At 37.0% G+C, this 19,420-nt stretch overlaps 1 protein-coding gene across 1 annotated transcript in view; it reads left to right on the forward strand.

Annotated features, from left to right (window-relative positions):
* The window catches only part of PCDH15 (protocadherin related 15), a 1,196,276-nt gene that overhangs the window by 735,312 nt on the left and 441,544 nt on the right, over positions 1–19,420 (forward strand). The window contains exon 7 of the mRNA XM_081104785.1: positions 2,862–2,927. Coding sequence (XP_080960911.1) covers positions 2,862–2,927 — 66 coding nt within the window. The remainder of the gene's footprint in view (positions 1–2,861; positions 2,928–19,420) is intronic.

The following is a 19,420-nucleotide window of genomic DNA, read 5'->3' on the forward strand; positions in this document are numbered from 1 at the left end:
TTATGTATCTGACTAATCTCTCTTCATTATGATGTGAGTCTTTAAAAATTAACTATACTTGGTTTGATCCAGAATAGATAAAGTAATTTTTGTACATAAAAGCATATTACAGGGGGAATGTGGAACCTACTGGATCAATAAAGCTTAGTAGGAGTCATTTGAAAGGGTCTGATTGAAAGGAAATGGCCTTTACTCTTGGGCTGTTTTTTTATCTGGCGAATACATAATGAAAACCGACTTCTGAGCAGCTCTCATGGAAGGATGTTCATGGGAGTTTGTAGTTGGGCAGATTGTAGCTCAGAAAATGTTCAACAAACCTTCTTTCAGGACCAACTTCTTGCTAGGTTCTGAGGTTACTGAGATGAATGTGACACAGACTTGGTCTATGGGAGTTCTGAGAAAGATTCACTATTTTCCAATGGAATACATTAGAATACAAAGAAGGGACATTTAATCTAGACTGAGAAGAAGGAAGGTTTGTTAGAAGAGGTGATGCTTTGCCAGATTCTTAAGAGAAATAGAAGTTCATCAGGAAAATAAGAAGAGGAAGAAAGTTTCAGCAATGGCACAGCAAACATAAACTTAGTTTGTTATGGTAGACAATAAACTATAAGAGTGGAAAGGACCGGGGAATTAGACAGGGATGAGGTATCAGGAGTTTAACTTGGATTAGTTATATAAAGAAAGTATATCCATCAATTTAATAACAACCAACTGGAAAAAGTTTAAATATTTATATCAAACTCCCACCTTCTTTTCTTTTCTTTTCTTTTACCTTTCCTGCCCCCCAAACTTATTGATTATATATCTGTACCTCTACCAATACTCACACTCAAATACATGGTTTTTGTCTACTCTATCTAGCAATGATGGACTTAATTAAGGCAGTGGCCATATATATAAGAAGAGGGGATAGTCCAAAAAGTTACTTCTCTCTGAAATATGAATGGAAGCGATGTTTGATAATTCAAGAATTGCTTCTAGTAAGAACTGGCCAGGTTTTCTTTATGAAGACATGGGAGGAAAAAAAAATTCTGATTACAGTTTGGGTGAGTTTTCATGGTTACAGGTGAATTATGGTTTCACCAAGAGAAGCATAGATTTGCCAGGCAGAAGTAGAAGCTGAAATTAATCTAGGTAATAAAACTTCCCTCAAAATACAAGGTATGTTTCGGCAAGAATAAGGTTTCTGATGTAACAGGAGGGCATAGTGCTTAATTCTAAAGGATGTAGATACCATAACATCCTTGGGAATGTTTTCCATTACCATTTAGTTCAGAAAAGCTCTGTATTGGGAAACATGTAATGCTTTTATGCCAAGAAGTACCATTACTTTACCTTTGATTTGGGTGCATGAAAATAATTCTCATGGAATGAACAGATGAATGCAAGATGGAAATAGGTGAGGAAACCATTGTAAGAGTGACATATAGTGAGCAGCTGTGCTATATGGGGAGGGGAGATAGGAGGTGGAGGAAGGAGTGTTAGCAACAGGGCATATTTTAGATCTAAAAATGCTGTGGCTTGAAACTCCTTGCACAGTGACAAGGACAGAAAACCGTAGATCTGTGCGATTTTAAGCTTCATTTGAGAGAGCACGTACCTTACAGTATAGAATAGTGCTTGCCAAAGGCTTGGTTATTCCTGCCCATCTGCATAATAGATAGAATTTTCACAAATAAATAATAAGCCTTGAAGTCATCTCCCAAGAAACACACATACTTGGATGGCTTTAAGCAGTTTTGATTTATGCCTCCGTCTCAGGAGTGCGCCTCGTGCATTTACCTGCACAGCACAGCTATGCCAGGGACTGCCTGGAGAGAGCTTTCTGCCTCCGACATGTGCGGTGGACATCTCACATGCGGCACCTTTACATTTTAATTATCGTGGATATTACAGCTCATGATGCTACTTATATGTTCATTATCACGAGATTCTTGGCAGGGTATTAGTATTATTTAACATCATGAATTAGTCATCAGTGATTGACAGGCATTGTGCTTAAGGTTTGTTCAACATGGAATAATAGTTCATAAGTAATTTGTATTTACTTTTTTCAGGAAACATATAAATGTACTTTATATCAGTTTCAAGTGGCATATAATATTGTGTTAATGTGTTAATATTATATTAGAATTTCAAAATTTTGTATAAGGATTTTACATATTTCTTTTTCCACAAACCATTTGGTGATGTATCTGTTATTATATAATGCTACGGATATCTGTCAATCTTCGCTAAATATATACATATATTCTTTCTTCCTTTCTTTCTTCCATTTTTCTGATCTGCTTCCCTTGATGACTCTATACTTTTGACTCCAGACTGGCAATATGAGGGTAAGATGACAAAAATTAAAATTCCAAACAGCCTCATGAGCATTGCTTGTCTGTCTTTGTTTCATTCTCTTTAGAACATCGTTAAAATTTTATCCACTTCCTTTAATTAGACTCTTTATCACAATTAAAGTCTAATTATGTTTGTTTCTTTTGTGAAGCTTTAATTACAACTTATCCTTGTTGATCATTCCTTTATGTTATTTCTTTGGGTTATATTACCATCCCATTATCTCTGTCCTGAAAGACTTTTGCTCCCCTGTGGTCTCTGTGGGTGTTTTCTCATTCAGATTTGAATAGCTTCACAATATACAAAGTAACTATGTTATGATGTGGTAAAGTAATCTATGTGGTTCATATGGATTTATTTTTTAATAATTAAAAGCTGTTAAAAGTAATGACCCGTATTAGTTTGATTGTAGGATTTTTCTTTTTAACTGTCACTGCCCATCTCAGTGAATTTGATCTCAGGGTGAGTGCTCCCATAGTTGTAACTTATTACCTTTGGTTGTTTTCTCTCTTTAGATTGCAAACTAGCTAGGGGAGGACCACCAGCTACCATAGTCGCTATTGATGAAGAGAGTCGGAATGGTGAGTGAGCTTTCTGTTTGCAAGTGACGTATCGAAGAGGGATTTCTTCCCATTTTAATGCTATGTTTGTTACGTGTAGAAGTACTAAATAAAAGCTTCAACCCAAATTCACAAACAACTCTCCTTTAGCTTTTACCAGGTAAGAGTTTAAATATAGACATTCCCTGTTAATGCTTTACTTGGATTATACTATGACAAATTCTAGATAGTTGCTTAGTTTTTATTGTGAAGGATTTATTTGATTTAGGAGCATTCCAGGAATGCATTCAGGTACTGGCTGGAATTGTTCTTTGTCAATAGATAGAGTTGATTATTATTTCATCTAACTGAAATATATTACATTCCTCCAAAAGAAGTGTATCACAAGGTAAGTCTTACACTGCTAACTTAAATTGGCTGGAATCTGGTAAGGATTAGGATCCATAGTTTATTAGACATGGCTATTAAGAAATGGTTAATGGGAAAACTGAAAGTGTATGGGAACAGAAAAACTGACAGAAAGCCTAGGGCAGACAAATAAGTATGAATTTTCATGCAGGTTGTCTGCCATATTGAATAACTAATTCCTAATTCATATTAAGTACTTTGAAAAGATGTTTTCTTATCAGAACCAAAAATAGATATAATTAGCACTTTTTTCACAACTCTTTTAGCATCTCAAAACGTTAATGTACAAATATTTAAAGACTAGAGGCTCGATGCACAAAATTCGTGCAAGAGTAGGCCTTCCTTCCCCTGGCTGCTGGCACTGGCTTCCCTCTGGCACCCGGGACCCAGGCTTCCCTCCAGCCACCAGTGGGCACCCAGGACCCAGGCTTTCCTCTCAACCCCAGCTTCATCTTTAAGGTCGTCCGGAAGGACATCTGTTCTAATTAGCATATTGCACTTTTATTATTATAGATTCTGCTCTACTAGGGAGGAGTGAAATAATCTATTGAGTGCTGGTTTCTGTTTCAGACTAAGTGTGGGAATGTGCTTTGTGGCTTATTTTGTCTACTGATTCTATAATGGAGCTTCCATTACTCTTCTTTGACTTGTACTTTCTATTTATTCTAAACGTTGCATTTTCCAAATTTATATTTTTAAAGAAAGAATTGTCAATTATTTAAAAAATGTGTTTTTAATAGAATTCAACCAACATAAATTTTGAAAACTTCTATAATATACATAATACCTGCATTATTCTATTTACTTCATCATGGATTTATTGTGCAGCATTAGAAATATTCCTTTTATTCCTTTGAAGAGTTGACATAAACTTTTTTTGTGTGTGTACATCCTTTAAAATAAGCCCAAAATGTCTGCAGATTTGCTGGCCTCTGTTTAAACAAACTTAGGTATCTATTAGCAACATTTAAGAAATCACAAAAAGTTGAGGTTCTTTTTTTAAGTCAATCCCTAGTAAGCATGAAAGCATATTAAGTTAATTATAGTTATTATGATTCATTTAAATAAATTGAAAGTAAACCCTACGTGTGTCCACAGAAAAGGAAACATATACAAAAATACTATACCAGGAAAATGTTCTACCTCACGTGTAGAATTATGGTTTATTTGTGGTTAACTATTTTTCTGGGATTAAGTCTGTATTTTCTAAGTGTTTTGCAATGAAAACAGTTTGCTTTTTAAAACAGAGATAAAATAAATAAATAAAAAGACAGAAGGCCAATCTATATTTTTTTCCATATTGTTCACCAATTCCCTTGAACATATAAGCTGAGCTGAACTAAAATGTTTAGTTTAATAAATATTTGTGTTTTAATGTGTGAGTCTATACAGAGCTTATTCTGCCAAGTGGATAATTATAGCTATAGCTTTTATGATATTTTATCTCCTGTCATGTATATTATCCCACTTTTCAAAGAGCTTAGGAACTCTGCAAAGATGTTGCTATAGTATATTGCAAAGATGCTGCTGTTTGGTGGCATATTGTGAAAGATTAATATTTTAGTTTTAGAAGAATGTGACTTGATATAGTGCAGTAATGTTGTACTCTTTAATTGGCTTATTTTGAAGAGACTGCCAACTACTCAGAATGCTGCCAAAGTTATTTGCAGGTCATCACCGTGTATCAATAAACAACCCAGAGACTAAATGCTTTACATTTTTCTTTTACATTAAATTTCTAAAATATGGTGATTAAATGAACATCTGCCAGATATTATAATGTACTGTGCAATCGTCCTTATCTTAAAAGTCTAAAGGAAACAATCCATGCAAATGTTTTCTCTAATTTTTTAGGCAATCTAAGAAACTTCCCAATAAGACCATTAATTCTAGTCTTGCTCTTAAAATACCTTAATTTCTCTTTTCTTGCGTTTTAAATGCTAGTAATAAAACATGTGGGTATCATATCCTACCGGTATAATAAGCATTCATTTTTAAAGGTTCCAGGGCTTCTGTTTAAAATATATTTTTATTGACTTCAGAGAGGAAGTGAGAGAGAGATAGAAACATCGATGCTGAGAGAGAATCGTTGGTTGGCTGCCTCCTGCACACACTCCACTGGGGATCCAGCCCACAAACCTGGGCATGCGCCCTGACCAGGAATTGAACCATGACTTCCTGGTTCATAGGTCGATGCTCAACCACTGAGCCACGTTGGCCGGGGGGGTCCCAGGGCTTCTTCAAAGTATTAAGCCACACTAGTAAGCTTATTGTGTGTCTACTTGCCTTTGGCTTAATTTATTGATGGGTACTGCTAAACAGTCTCAATTGCTAAACACATCCTCTACTAAAGTAGAGCTTTTAAATAACTCAGTTTTTAAAAACTCCATACTTAATTTTCTTTTAGAAATCATTGGGGTACATTTACAAAATGTTCATAATTTGTCACATGCATCAGCATATGTCAACATTTTTATACCCTGTTAGATGGGAATAGCTCCTTTTTGTGACTGGGTATGCTATATGCACTTAGAGATGTGTTCATGTTTGAAAGAAGTTGAAATTAGCAGGTGGAGAGTCACAACCTTCTTCATCACTCTGTATCCCACTAGAGTTTTTTCTCCTTGGTCATTCCCCCCGCAACATATTGATACCAGATTCATTATATCACCCTCGGTCTCAGCCTGGAGTTTGTTTTCGTCACAACTACCTGAAAGCAAGCTTATGTGGTAAGGACACGAATTCAACACATAAAAAGACAGACATCCGTTCCCGGCAACTACCAGCAAGCTCTTAAGCTAGTATGTACAACGTGGTTAGTGTGTAATTACATGTAGAGGGGAGAATGTATACAGAGAAAAAAATTTAGAACATATTATCTTATTTAATAAAATGATAATTTCTGAACATTCTTTCTAGTAAACATGTAAATCCAAAATCCTACACAGGGATATTTATAGCAACCTTATGAAAAGTGCCCAAAATTTGAAACAAACAAGATGTTCTTCACTAAGTGAATGAGTAAATAAATGATGGTGCATTCGGACAAATTCAGTGCCAAAAAGAAATGAGCTATCCACCAATGAGAAGACAGAGGGATCTTACATGTCCAATTACTAAGTGAAAGAAGCCAATCTGGAAAGGCTACATGCTGCTATGTACTGTATAGTTTCACTTTATGATGCTCTGGAAAAAAGAAAAACTACAGGGAAAATAAAAAGATCAGCAGTCATTAGGGTGGGCAAGGAAAAGATGAATAGACAGAGCTCAGAGGATTTTTAGAGCAGTGAAAATAGTCTGTATTTTACTGATGGATATGTCCTTATTCATATGTGAAACAAAGAATGTGTAACAGCAAGAGTGAAATCTAAGGTAAACTGTAGATGTTGGGTGATTATGACATGTCAATGTAGGTTTAACCTTGGAAATAAATAAATAAATAAATAAATAAATAAATAAATAATAAGCCATTCTAGTGAGTGATTTTGACAATAGGGGAGGTTATAATATGTGAGTGGCAAGGGATATATAAGAAATCTCTGTATATTTCTCTCATTTTTGTTTTGAACCTAACTCTGCTCTAAAAATGAAGTCTTAAAAAAATAATCTTTCTGGAAACATATGCCCCAGTTTCACTGGTCTCTGGGTGACTTATGCCAGTGAGTCCTTCCTGGAAGGAGAGAGCCAGGCGCAGTTACACGGAAACTAGGTAAACCCTGCCTCTCAGGGCCTGCCAAGTCAGAGTCCGGGCTGCTGTACAACAGCCATGGAATGGCATTCCGACGGGCCCTGGGATAACTGGTTCAGGCTCCTTCTCAGGAGCTGGGTGGATACATAGGCAGTGTTGAGTCAAGGGAGCCAGACAGTTTTTAACTTGCGGTTTGAACATAACACTACAATCCTACGAAAATGGACAGATCCGGAGGCAAAAGGATATCATTATCTATGGGAGAGAGTAGAAGGTCCTTGCTAAATGTCCTTTATGGATGTAAAGTTAAAAAGACATTGTGAGCTCCCAGCCAATTTGAGAAATGAAAGGTGATGCGGAGAGTCTTCACAATCTGAAAGCAACCGCTAACAAATGATGCCACAGCGTGTTCCATGAGAATGTTTCCCCGTCCTTGTCAGAGCCAGAGTGGGAGCTGAGTTCAGAATTACAGACCCGCACATGCTTCCAGGGAGGGAGAGGGCACCCCGGAAAGAAACGATGAGTTCATATGGTCACTCCTCCCCTGCAGTTTCTCTGGTGGAAGCATGCTGCTAGGAGAGGGAGGGGAGGGAGGGAGAGGTTGGCTATTAGTTTGAAACAGTTATCTTGTCTGCCATTGTGAAAATCACTAGGCTTGGCAGAGTGGAAGATTACATTTTTATTTTGCTGTTTTTCATTCATTATAGTTTGGAAGTACCTATCTCTCGGATTTATAGTAAGGAGTTAGCCCAACTCTGCCCTGCAGACCTCCAAAGGGACCCTGGTAGAGGCACACACTGCTGGTAAAAAGGGCTTTGTACTCATTGAAAGAGAAACCTTCAACAAACAACACGCCTTTAGGAATATTCCCAAGGTTCAAACAGAGTGTCAGGTGACAACATTTTTTGACATTCAAGTGTTCACAACACTCCCCTTTTTGTCTGTCTTCATTCTTCTTCATTCTAGATAGGGATCAAGGTTGAAACTGGTAGAGCATTTTTGCTAGAAGGGCTATCAGAGTAGTTGTAGAGTAGACTGCAGAACACCTCAGAGTAGACCAGCGGTTCTCAACCTGTGGTTCACGACCCCTTTGGGGGTCACACGACCCTTTCACAGGGGTCGCCTAAGACAGTGGTCGGCAAACTCATTAGTCAACAGAGCCAAATATCAACAGTACAACGATTGAAATTTCTTTTGAGAGCCAAATTTTTTAAACTTAAACTATATAGGAAGGTATATTGTTATGAACTTAATTAAGGTACTCCTAAGCTGGCCTTGGCTAAAAACATCCTCAATCTGATTGAGGTACGTTCGCTGAGGACAACGCCTTCCAACTCTCCCATCCACACTCATCTTGTACACTTGTTTCAGATAGAAGAGTGTGGATGGGAGAGTTGGAAGGGGTTGACCTCAGCGAACGTACCTCAAAACAATGTACCTCCCCTGTGCTGCGTATCCCCCGGCCCATCTCCCGTCGCCCGACTGACCGACACCCCCCCCACTTCTCCTAACGCCACTTCTTCAAAATAGACTCGCCCAGGCCAAACACTGACTTCTGTGCATGGGCCACGAAGTTTCAATCACATTGTACGTGCGCGCCCGCACGTGGTATTTTGTGGAAGAGCCACACTCAAGGGGCCAAAGAGCCGCATGTGGCTCGCGAGCCGAGGTTTGCTGACCACTGGCCTAAGACCATCCTGCATATCAGATATTTACATTATGATTCATAACAGTAGCAAAATTACAGTTATGAAGTAGAAACGAAAATAATTTTATGGTTGGGGGTCACAACATGAGGAACTGTATTTAAAGGGCCAGAAGACTGAGAACCACTGGAGTAGACGATGACTAGAACCCCAGATGAGAGACTGAATCAGATGTTGAGAAGAGTGGGAACCGAGGAACCAAGATGGCAACTATCAGGCAGCCTGGATGATAGTATCCCTCTGGGATAACATGAAAAGGTTGAGGGTGTTGCCAAGAGGTTAAAGGTGCTATGAATATATACAGCATGTCCTCCCAAAATGTTTGCACACTTTAATAGCTGATAACTCAATTATGAAAATGAAATCTATTTTAATAAACACGGCCTTTATAATTATTCAAAGTGTGTGCATACATTTTGGGGGACACCCTATAGTAGATAGAAAATGATTCAATAAAAGATGCTTATGTAAATGTTTGAGAGAAATGTTATTAAAGGTTGAAATGCTTATCTGGGCTTGCCTCAGGCCATGCTTCTTGTTTCTTTCAATGTGACTAAACTAGAATACCTGTTTAAGATCTCTTGTATTTCATTCTCAAGCTCTCTCTCTCTCTCTCTCTCTCTCTCTCTCTCTCTCTCTCTCTCATTCTTTGATAGTATTTTGATTGTTTCAAACAAGGCACAAAACACAGTAATAAAGTGTGTCCCACATAATTTATATATTAAATAAAATACAAAATACAGGATATGCTCTTAGCTATTAAGCTTTGAAAAAGTGTACAGCACTTTACTCAAACATTAAAGGGATGGGGAGATCTGGTAAATATTTCTTATGGGAGGGATAGTTCTAAGTATTTGGTTATTTATTTTTTAAATTGGGGGACAGTATATAGGTTTCAGGTATACATTCTACAATACATCACCTGTACATTGTATTGTGTGTTTACCACCCAAAGTTAAGTCTCTTTTCTGTAAGTCTCACCTCTATTCTTAGTTATGGTTTTATTGCTAAGGTAAATAGTGTTTGTCACTTCCTTAGACAGATCTTATCAACAAATCCCAGAATTCTATATCTGAAATATGAATAAATTAAAGGGCAAATTTACTACAAATAAAATAAATTATAGCTTTATGCAGTAGGCTATACACTTATGGACACAACAACTCTAACAATAAGAGTTTTATATAGAGTAAGGTAAATTTATAGATGATTGTACAAGGTTATAAAATATTAAAGCTTATTTTAATGGAAGTCTTACTATTTTATATTAATCTTAACTAATGCTTTGTATAGGGCTATATCAGATCATCAGTGCTGACACCAAGTAAATGACTTTTAGCTCCATATGGCAGTTTCATTTTTCTGAATAAAAAAAAGTACAAAAAAAAAAAGTACATACCTTTAGTTCTATAATTTTATCACATCCTAACTTGATTTTTAACTGCCAAAATATTAAATCTTTTTTAAGCTTGGCTGGCGTTGTTCAGTGGTTTCAAGGAGCGTCAACCTATGAACCAGGAGGTCTGGGTTCGATTCCCGGTTAGGGCGCATGCCTGGGTTGCGGGCTCGATTCCCCGTATGGGGGCATGCAGGAGGCAGCTGATCCATGATTCTTTCTCATTATTGATGTTTCTGTCTCTCTCTGAAATCAATAAAATTATATTTAATAAATAAATAAATAAATAAATAAATAAGATCTTTTAAAGACATTAGTGTCCGTCTGGCTAGACTGCTTATGGATATTGCATGGCACTGAAATCATGATTCCAAATTTCTTTGTCATCCTATTGTTTACTGTTCCCAGTCATCATCAAATCATTGTGAGTTATTTTTGATGGAATGTATACACCTTGATGAGGAAATAGAATTTTTTTCATAACTTATGGAGGAGTTAAATGATACTATCCAACATACATTTGCCAATGCCTAGTTTATGTAAAAAAAATCATGTCTATTCTTCATATATTTTAAAATCTTACTATTGTGACTGTAAGACAAGTTTTATGGTAGCAAACAATTTGGCTCTGCTCATTACTGCTGAAGCTGTATGTGCAACAATGCATTCTGCTTCGCTTATGCCAAAGAATCATTTTCTCAAAGGTCAGCAGCTGCAAACCTTCTGAATATATAACTTCAAAGAGATAAGTAAATAGAAAAGTTTCTAAGCATTAGCAAAATAGTTTGTTACTTATCTCCTTAAGCTACCTAGAATTTTTTTGGCATTTAATCACATATTTAATTTATGATCTTCCTTTCCTCATTTGTTTGCTAAATAGTGTCCCACATGGAAAGCAACTGCTGGAGTGAACGGAATGATCATAAAACAAGGGGCAGGAGAAGTTCACAAAGCAGAGGGAAGGCAGAAAAAGCCAGCAAGCTAGGGCATTTTATACAGGAAAACAATTCTAAAAGTTAGTGACCCCCCATTTTAAATTTCAGAATGCCAATGTTATTAACAATAACGAAAAGATTCAATCATGCAAAATAACCTCTGGTTTCCAAAGAAATGAAAAACACATTTAAGAAAATACATTCTAGTTCTAGCCATTTTGCTCAGTGGATAGAGCATCGGCCTGCAGTCTGAAGGATCCTGTTTTCGATTCCAGTCAAGGGCATATGCCCAGGTGAGGGCTTGATCCCTGGTGGGATACGCGTAGGAGGCAGCTGATCAATGGTTCTCTCTCATCGTTGATGTTTCTATCTCCCTCTTTCTTCCTCTCTGAAATCAATAGAAAAATTTTTTAAATAAAAAGAGAAAGAAAGAAAGAAATAAGAAAAGACATTGTACTCTAATTGTACCTTTTCTTTTTGTTTAAATCCTATATTGTAATCTTATGTCTAATAGGAATAAATCTGAATTTTATAGAATTAAATTACATCCACACACATTTAATCCTAAATGAACCATTTTTCTATAGAAAAAAAAAACTTAATTATACCTTATTAAGGCAAACAACTGAAGCTATATTAATTTCATTTGCATAGACTGTTGGAACATAGCCCATGGGCCTTTAAGGGCAGTAAGAATGGCCCTCTGTAGTAGAGGTGAGAAGGCCTATAAGGTTCTATCCATTTGTGAACATGAAGAAAATAAGATCCTACATTTTTTTTCAGAATAATAGGAAATCCTACATATTAAAGATAAGTAATTTTAAGTTAAATGTTGATACCTTTCATGAGCCAAACAAGACATAACTGTGTGTCTCATCTGTCCCACCAGTGTTTTGACTTCTAATCCAGGCAACAAAGATGATAGAAATAAATTAGGATGATGAAAAAGACAAAGTTATACTACAAGGTGAACAGAGCATCTGTAGGGAGATACCTTTTAAAAGGGATTGAGGGGTCTTGGCTTTGAGATTTTTTTGCATATCCAACACACTGTTGTGTGAGTTTTAGTTTAGTTGGGGAGTGAGGCCCCGGTGGAAATTATTTAGGAAATTATGGATGGACGATGCACTAAAGTTCAATTACTGGTTTAAGAATAAAGCTCCTGGGGTTTTTCTCTGTCCAGGACCTTTCCTAAGCAATGTCTGGATCTGCTCTTCCCCTGCATGTTCTCTGAGGTTTTATAGCCTCAGCATTCCCTGCCCCCCTGAAACTTTCTCTCCAAAATGCCCCTTTAGCACGAATGGTCTTATCACTTCTTCTGTTTCTCATGATGGAATATTGACTGGTAGATCATTGATCATTCTTCATGAAACTATAGGGCTAAGAACTTTCTTCTCTGTTAGTACACTGGAAATCTGAAATAGGTCACTATTATTACTTTTGAATAATGTAATCAGCAATGTAAAGGTTCTTAGCAATACTGGATGAAAACAGTAATCCCTAGATGATTTGAAACTTTCTTGAACTTAAAATCCCTCCTACAGCAGTTTTCAAAACAAATGGTCAAATGCCACATATTTCTAACTGGAATTGTTCATGTAATTTAATTAAATATGCTTTAACTGTGCTATGTTGATTCATAAATATGAAAGTAGTTGTTATCACCCCATCTATAGCTACTTCCTAAACTGTGAAGTATACACTAAGGCTAGTATGGTTTATGTTCATATCAGGTGGAGCAATTTAAGCAAGTAATACATGTTTATTCCTTAGGACAAATGAAAGTGGATCTTTTTTAAAAATATATCTAAAATATATTTTTATTGATTTCAGAAAGGAAGTGAGAGGGAGAAAGAGATAGAAACATCAACGATGAGAGAGAATCATTGGTCAGCTGCTTCCTATATGACCCCTACTGGAGATTGAGCCCCAAACTTGGCAATATGCTCTGACTAGGCATCAAACCATGTCTTCCTGGTTCATAGGTCAATGCCTAACCAAGCAGTTAGCTAGAAAAGGTCCATTACCGACAAAAGAAAAAAGAAATTCAAAGGCTCCAAGAATGAATATTGCTGGTAAGTTTAAGATATGGAAAAAAGTCAACAGAAGAAAATGAGTGATAGCAAATATGGTTGAAGAAGGAGAGAAGATGAATGTTGGCTGAATATATATATATATATATATATATATATATATATATATATTTATCAGAAATATTTTTATTGATTTGCTATCAAATTAGTTGATAGTGACTTCATCTAGCAAATTTATTAAGAATAATTTTCCTTCCCATCCCTGGTTTCCATAATTCAAAATTTGAATAGACAATTGTGAATGCAGCATGTATGTTTATAACCTCAGATCATTTTATCATTTTAAAAATGTGCTCCACTAAAAAAAAAAAAAAAAAAAAAAAATCAGAAAATACATTAACTCATGCAATTTGCTTGGTGGTATCACTGCCTCACCTTGCCTAATAATAGACAAACATGTAAATTGATCATCCCTCCACTATGCTCACCAGCCACTCAGGAGAGTATGCAAATTAACCCAACAAGGATGGCGGTTAATTTGCATACATAGGCGCGAAGCGGTGGAGCGAATACTGAAGGCTCCGGCTGGAGCAGCGAAGACTGAAGGCTCTGGCCAGAGCGAAGGCCTGGGTCCTGGTTGCCAGAGAAAAGCTGGAACCGGCAGCCAGGGGAAGGGAAGGCCTTTTGCACAAATCTCTTTATGCAACGGGCCTCTAGTCTATAATAATAAAAGTGTAATACGGTAATTAGATTGGACAGCCAAACGACCTTCTGGATGTTGGGGGGCCGAGGCAGTAAATATCAATAAAAATCCTATAAAAATCCTATAAAAGCCTAATATGCTGTGTCCAGTCTTCTGGTTGGCCATTTAACCAATCAAAGCATAATATGCTAATGATATGCTAAAGCTGCTTAACTACTCACTATGATGTGCACTGACCAATAGGGGGCAGACAGTTGCCTGGTTGACCAGTTGCTATGACGCGCACTGACCACCAGGGGCAGACACTCCAACCAGTAGGTTAGCTTGCTGCTGGGGTCCAGTAAATCAGAACTAAGCGAGATGGGCCGGACATGCCCTGGAGCCCTTCCGCGGTCCCTCCCTGGCTGGCCAACCTCACGCGTCCTTCCCTGGCCATGATCATGCACCAGTGGGGTCCCTCCGCCTGGCCTGCACCCTCTCACAATCCAGGCTGAAGGACCTGGCTGAGGACCCCCCCACCCCCCGCCACAAGTGCACAAATTTCATGCACCGGGTTTCTAGTAAATAAAGAAAATGAATTATACTAGAGGCACGGTGCATGCAATTCATGCACTGAGGGAGGTGGGGGGTGGGGGATCAGGCTGGCCTGTGCCCTCTCACAGTCCAGAACTCCCTGGGGATTGGGCCTAAGCTGTAACTCAGACATCCCTCTTGGAGTCTGGGCTCTCTCAGTCCAGGACCCCTTGCTCCTTACCGCCTGCCTGCCGTGGCGGTAGGAGAGGCTCACATGAGCTCCACTGTGCTTGCCAGCCATGAGCACAACTTCTGGCTGAGCAGGGTCTTGGGGGAGTGCAGTTTTTATCCCTGGCCCCAATCCGGAGCGTGCAGGAAGCAACCAATCAATATCTCTCTCTCACATCGATGTTTCTCTCTCCCTCCTACCCTTCCACTATATCTAAAATGTAAACATAATAATAATAATAATGATAACAAATAAAATAAATGCAAAAATATCCTTGGGTGATAATTAACAACAACAACAACAACAACAACAAAAATGCTTCTGACAATACCATGAGATGTTCTCATAAGGAAGAACTTGATGTATTTCTTTATATATGCATGAGAAAAGCAGTAATTTATTATCCATGTAATTATTAAAGGGATCCTAAAGGCATGCATTAGAATTATGCCCTTGATAAGAAAAAGTCTATGCATGTTGAGAAAGAACCATTGCTTTGCTTTTTTAATTTTAAAAATTGTTTTAAATATTATTTAATAGAGAACATCTTTTGCACTACTGAATTTATGCCTTCATATTTATTTGTTTCCAAATAAGTACCAGTACCTATACACAATCATTAAAATAAAAGTAGGAACTTCTGTGTACTTACTTTATTAATTTTTTTTTTAATTTTCTCCTACACTTGGGAAGTATTGCTGCGGAATACTGATGAGTTGATAATTGACTATATTTTTTATATTCACTTTGCTCACACGCGAAAATTTTTTTTCTAATTCAGCTTTTTCAGGCAATTCAATATAAATTCACAGTTTAGTCAACTGAAGAATGTTTAAGAGTGTTTCTACTATGTTATTCAACTAAGCTAAAAAGGTACCAACCTTTAAACTTTAGGGCTGAGCAATGACCATTTATTATAGGATTGTAGCTCTATTTTAGAAATTACTAAATTTAGGTATAAGGTTGTGTTCTTTACATTTGGGGATATATTGCTCTAATATAAAATTCCAAACATTAATACTTTCTCACATAAAGTTTCATGTAACATGGAAATTATTTGATTTCCATTTAATATGTCAAACAGCTCATCTAAAAATTTTGAACATGAGATAACCAATGTTGTCTATGGCCATACCACCCTGAACGTGCCCGATCTCGTCTGATCTCGGAAGCTAAGCAGGGTCGGGCCTGGTTAGTACTTGGATGGGAGATAACCAATGTGGTAATAATCATATTTTCTTCCTTAGTCTATAATATTCATATTGTATAAGGTGCAGTCCCCTTAATTACCTGCCAACACACTAAATTATTTTAAACAAGTTTGCATATTTTCAATATGCATTATTTGGGCTAAAGAAAAATAATTAATGTTCTATTTCTTCACTAGTCTCTCAAATGTCCAGTGGCTCAAAGGTAATTCTTCAATGTGAAGGTTTTAGGCTAATAAATACTGAATATTTAATCACTATGGAATATTTAAAAAGCTGATTTGAATCATGTGTTGTGCATTTGACACAATAAAGAGTGTGATGGACAGTGTAAGATGAAAAATGTCCAATGATAAAAGCTACACATTGGTACTTAGTGTCAATAAAATTCTTCCAAATGGTAGTTCAAATATGTTTTGTTAACTAATTTCTTATTAGTTAACATAAACAATGATCGTGCTAAATATGTACTATAGAAGGAAGACCTTGCAAATTAATGAGAAGTTTATTTTTGTTACACTTTAGTAGGCCAACTTTGCCAATTTAATTTTGTACCTCCTTAAAAATTATTTAAATACTCAAAGTGTCATTCCTCATTTTAGTATGCATAAAAACTGTATTAAATTATTTAAGTTATATTTTTATGATAAAACTAGAGAGAACTTGAGGGGGAAATGTATTGGCATATGATGAAAAGCTGTCTGGGAAGTATGTAAATGTTTGCATATTTTACATGGACAAATAGATTTTATAATAAGGACTGAGGGAAATATATGTTTCCTTCCTTTCACTTTATCCTAAATATGCATATAGATAGAGAAAGAGATAGATGTATAATAGAGATATAAAGTAGGATATATGAAGAACTGAAGGGGACTTTGGGATACTGTACTTAATTAGTTCCCTTGATAAAGGGCAGTTGGCCTTGGGTAAGAGAGTGAGATACAAATTTTCTTAAAGCAGCTCATTTTAGAATGTAGCTAAACTTCTCAATTCAAAGGTACTGTGTTATCCTTGATAACTCCATGGTTTTGAAACAATGGCTTCAGGAGTTGTAGAGATTTAGGAAAAGCAGCAAGGTATTTTATTTTAAAGACATCTTCATTTCTGTGATTCCCAGGACTTTGCCAAGCAATTCCCACCCCTGTCTATCTTTAATAAGTATTCACAATTTCAGAATGCCAATGTTATTAACAATAGTGAAAAGATTCAATCATGCAAAATAACCTCTGGTTTCCAAAGAAATGAAAAACACATTTAAGAAAATACATTCTAGTTCTAGCCAGTTTTCTCAGTGGATAGAGCATCGGCCTGCAGACTGAAGGGTCCTGTTTTTGATTATTGACAGTTCTGCATGTTTATAAATTGCCAATAATTTATTTTACATTATAAATTAGTTGAACATAGGGATTTTTTTCAGCTTGATTTATTTACTGATGGTGAGTTCTAGGCTCATATTTTTCTTGATTAAAAATCATGGAGTAGAGCCCAGCCTGTGTGACTCTGTGGACTGAGCACCTTCCCATGCACCAGGAGGCTGCTGGTTCAATTCCTAGTTAGGGCACATGCCTGAGTTGCGGACTCAATCCCCAGCATGGGGTGTCAGGAGGTAGTTGATCAATGTTTTTCTCTCTTCTTCAGTGTTTCTATCTCTTTCTCCCTCTCCTGTCCTCTCTCTGAAATCAACAAAACTTATATATTAAAAAAATATATCAGGGAGTACAGAAAAATAATGGCAACTCTACCTTTCCAACCATCCAAGCCTCTCTCCACCCTATTAATTAACTTGGACTAGGAGAACCGTATGTAGAAATTGATATATGTGACAGAGATGAAAAAAAAATGTTATAGGACCAAGACACGCACTTTACTCTTAGGGTCAGCATAAGAAATGCTGAAGTTAGCCCCAGCTGGTTTTTGCTCAGGGGATACAGCGTCGGCCCATGGACTGAAGGGTCCCAGGTTCAATTCTGGTCAAGGGCAGACAACCAATTGATGTATCTTTCTCACATTGATGTTTCTCTCTTTCTCTCTCTCCCTCTCCCCCTTCTACTCTCTCTAAAAATCAATGGAAAAATATCCTTGAGTGAGGATTAACAGCACAACAACAAAATTCTGAGGTTAAATAATCATTTATTATTCAATTTATTTAACATGTGCCAGGCACTGTGACTACAAACAGTCATTAAGACATCATGTCAAACCTTCTAGAGCCCTTTAGTTGTAAAGATAACAATTAAGACAGTAAAATTATTATCTACAAGGCACAGATTTACTACAGAGGAGAAATTATTCAACCATCTGGTAGAGAGAAGGAGTACAGGAAAGCTTGATGAAAAGAGCAATTCCTGAGCATGATGGAAAAATGTATGGGTTTTTGTTGTTTCCAAAGTAAAAAGGATTAAGGGGGAAGGCAACAATTCTAGGTAAATAGTCATGAAATGTGTGGTGTATAGAGAACCTAGTAGTTCTCACATGGTGTTTTATCTCACATCCTGGGGCATGTGTTAAAAATTAAATTGCTAAGTTCCACTCCAGAAATATGAAATTCTAATCTTTGACTTTGAGATTCACAGTTCTGCATGTTTATAAGCTTCCTGACTTAGTAGAGGGACTTCTCACCGGCACCAGAGAGGTGTTACCGGACAGCCCCCTGAGATCGTGGCTGAGGCTGTCCCCAGCCTCGATCCTTGTCTTCTCATATAAATGAATTTTTATGAGAGACCTTGACTGCATTGTGAAAAGCCTATTTATTAAAGCAATTAAAGCATGCGCCTTTATTGAAAAAGCAGAGGCAAACCTATACATCTGGCTTATGAAGCGCAGACAGGCTCAGCTAATCTGAAGAGAAAGTTGGGTCTGTTCCATGCTTCTGTGTCTCTGAATCAGTTTTGTTCATCCATTTATTTTGTTCATTAGATTCCACATATGAATGAGATCACGTGATCCTTGTCTTTCTCTGACTGGCTTCTCTTTCAGTGTCAAATAGGACACAAACCGTAGCTTTGTCAGCCTGATGATCTAAAAGAGGGCTGGGGATATTCTTGTTTGTCTTGGAAGAAAAGTTTCTGCGATCTCTTGGTGTATTTTTACCTCAGTACAGCTCTGTGAGTCAAGCTTGTTCCAAGCACTAGTTTTCTAGATGTATATATATTTTTTACTAGCATTACTCTACTCTTTTTCTATCCTTGTCTATTTTTGGCTGTCTATTTCTTACCTATTTCCTTCTACTCTGTTTCTATCCTTGTCTATTTCTGGCTGAACTATTCTACCTGAACTCCCTTGGCCATCATAGACCCAGCACAGCACCTGTCCTAGTTTCCCTTACCTCGCACACAGGGACTGTCTCCTGCTCCTGAAGTGCTGTAGTGTTAACTATATGTTCTTCCCATTGCCTTCTGTCTCTCATTTCCTTGCCTGTGATTCAATTTTGATCTGTTATAAAGATTGATGTTCAGAACAATCAATGTTTACTGAGTGTCATCAATATTCCTTGCATAACTGTTGCCAAATTAAATTTAACCACGAGCACCCACACAGACAGGTAAGCTTAGAAAAAGTCATTTTAATAGACACAGGAGACAATAGCATAAACCCCTGAAAGAGAGACAATCATCACCAGCACCAAATGCTCATCGTGTACTTATCGTGAGCTAAGTATTGTTACATAAACTAAAAACAGTAAAATGCAAGAA

Source organism: Myotis nattereri, assembly GCF_964212035.1.
Source record: "Myotis nattereri genome assembly, chromosome: 13".
Lineage (NCBI taxonomy): Eukaryota > Metazoa > Chordata > Mammalia > Chiroptera > Vespertilionidae > Myotis > Myotis nattereri.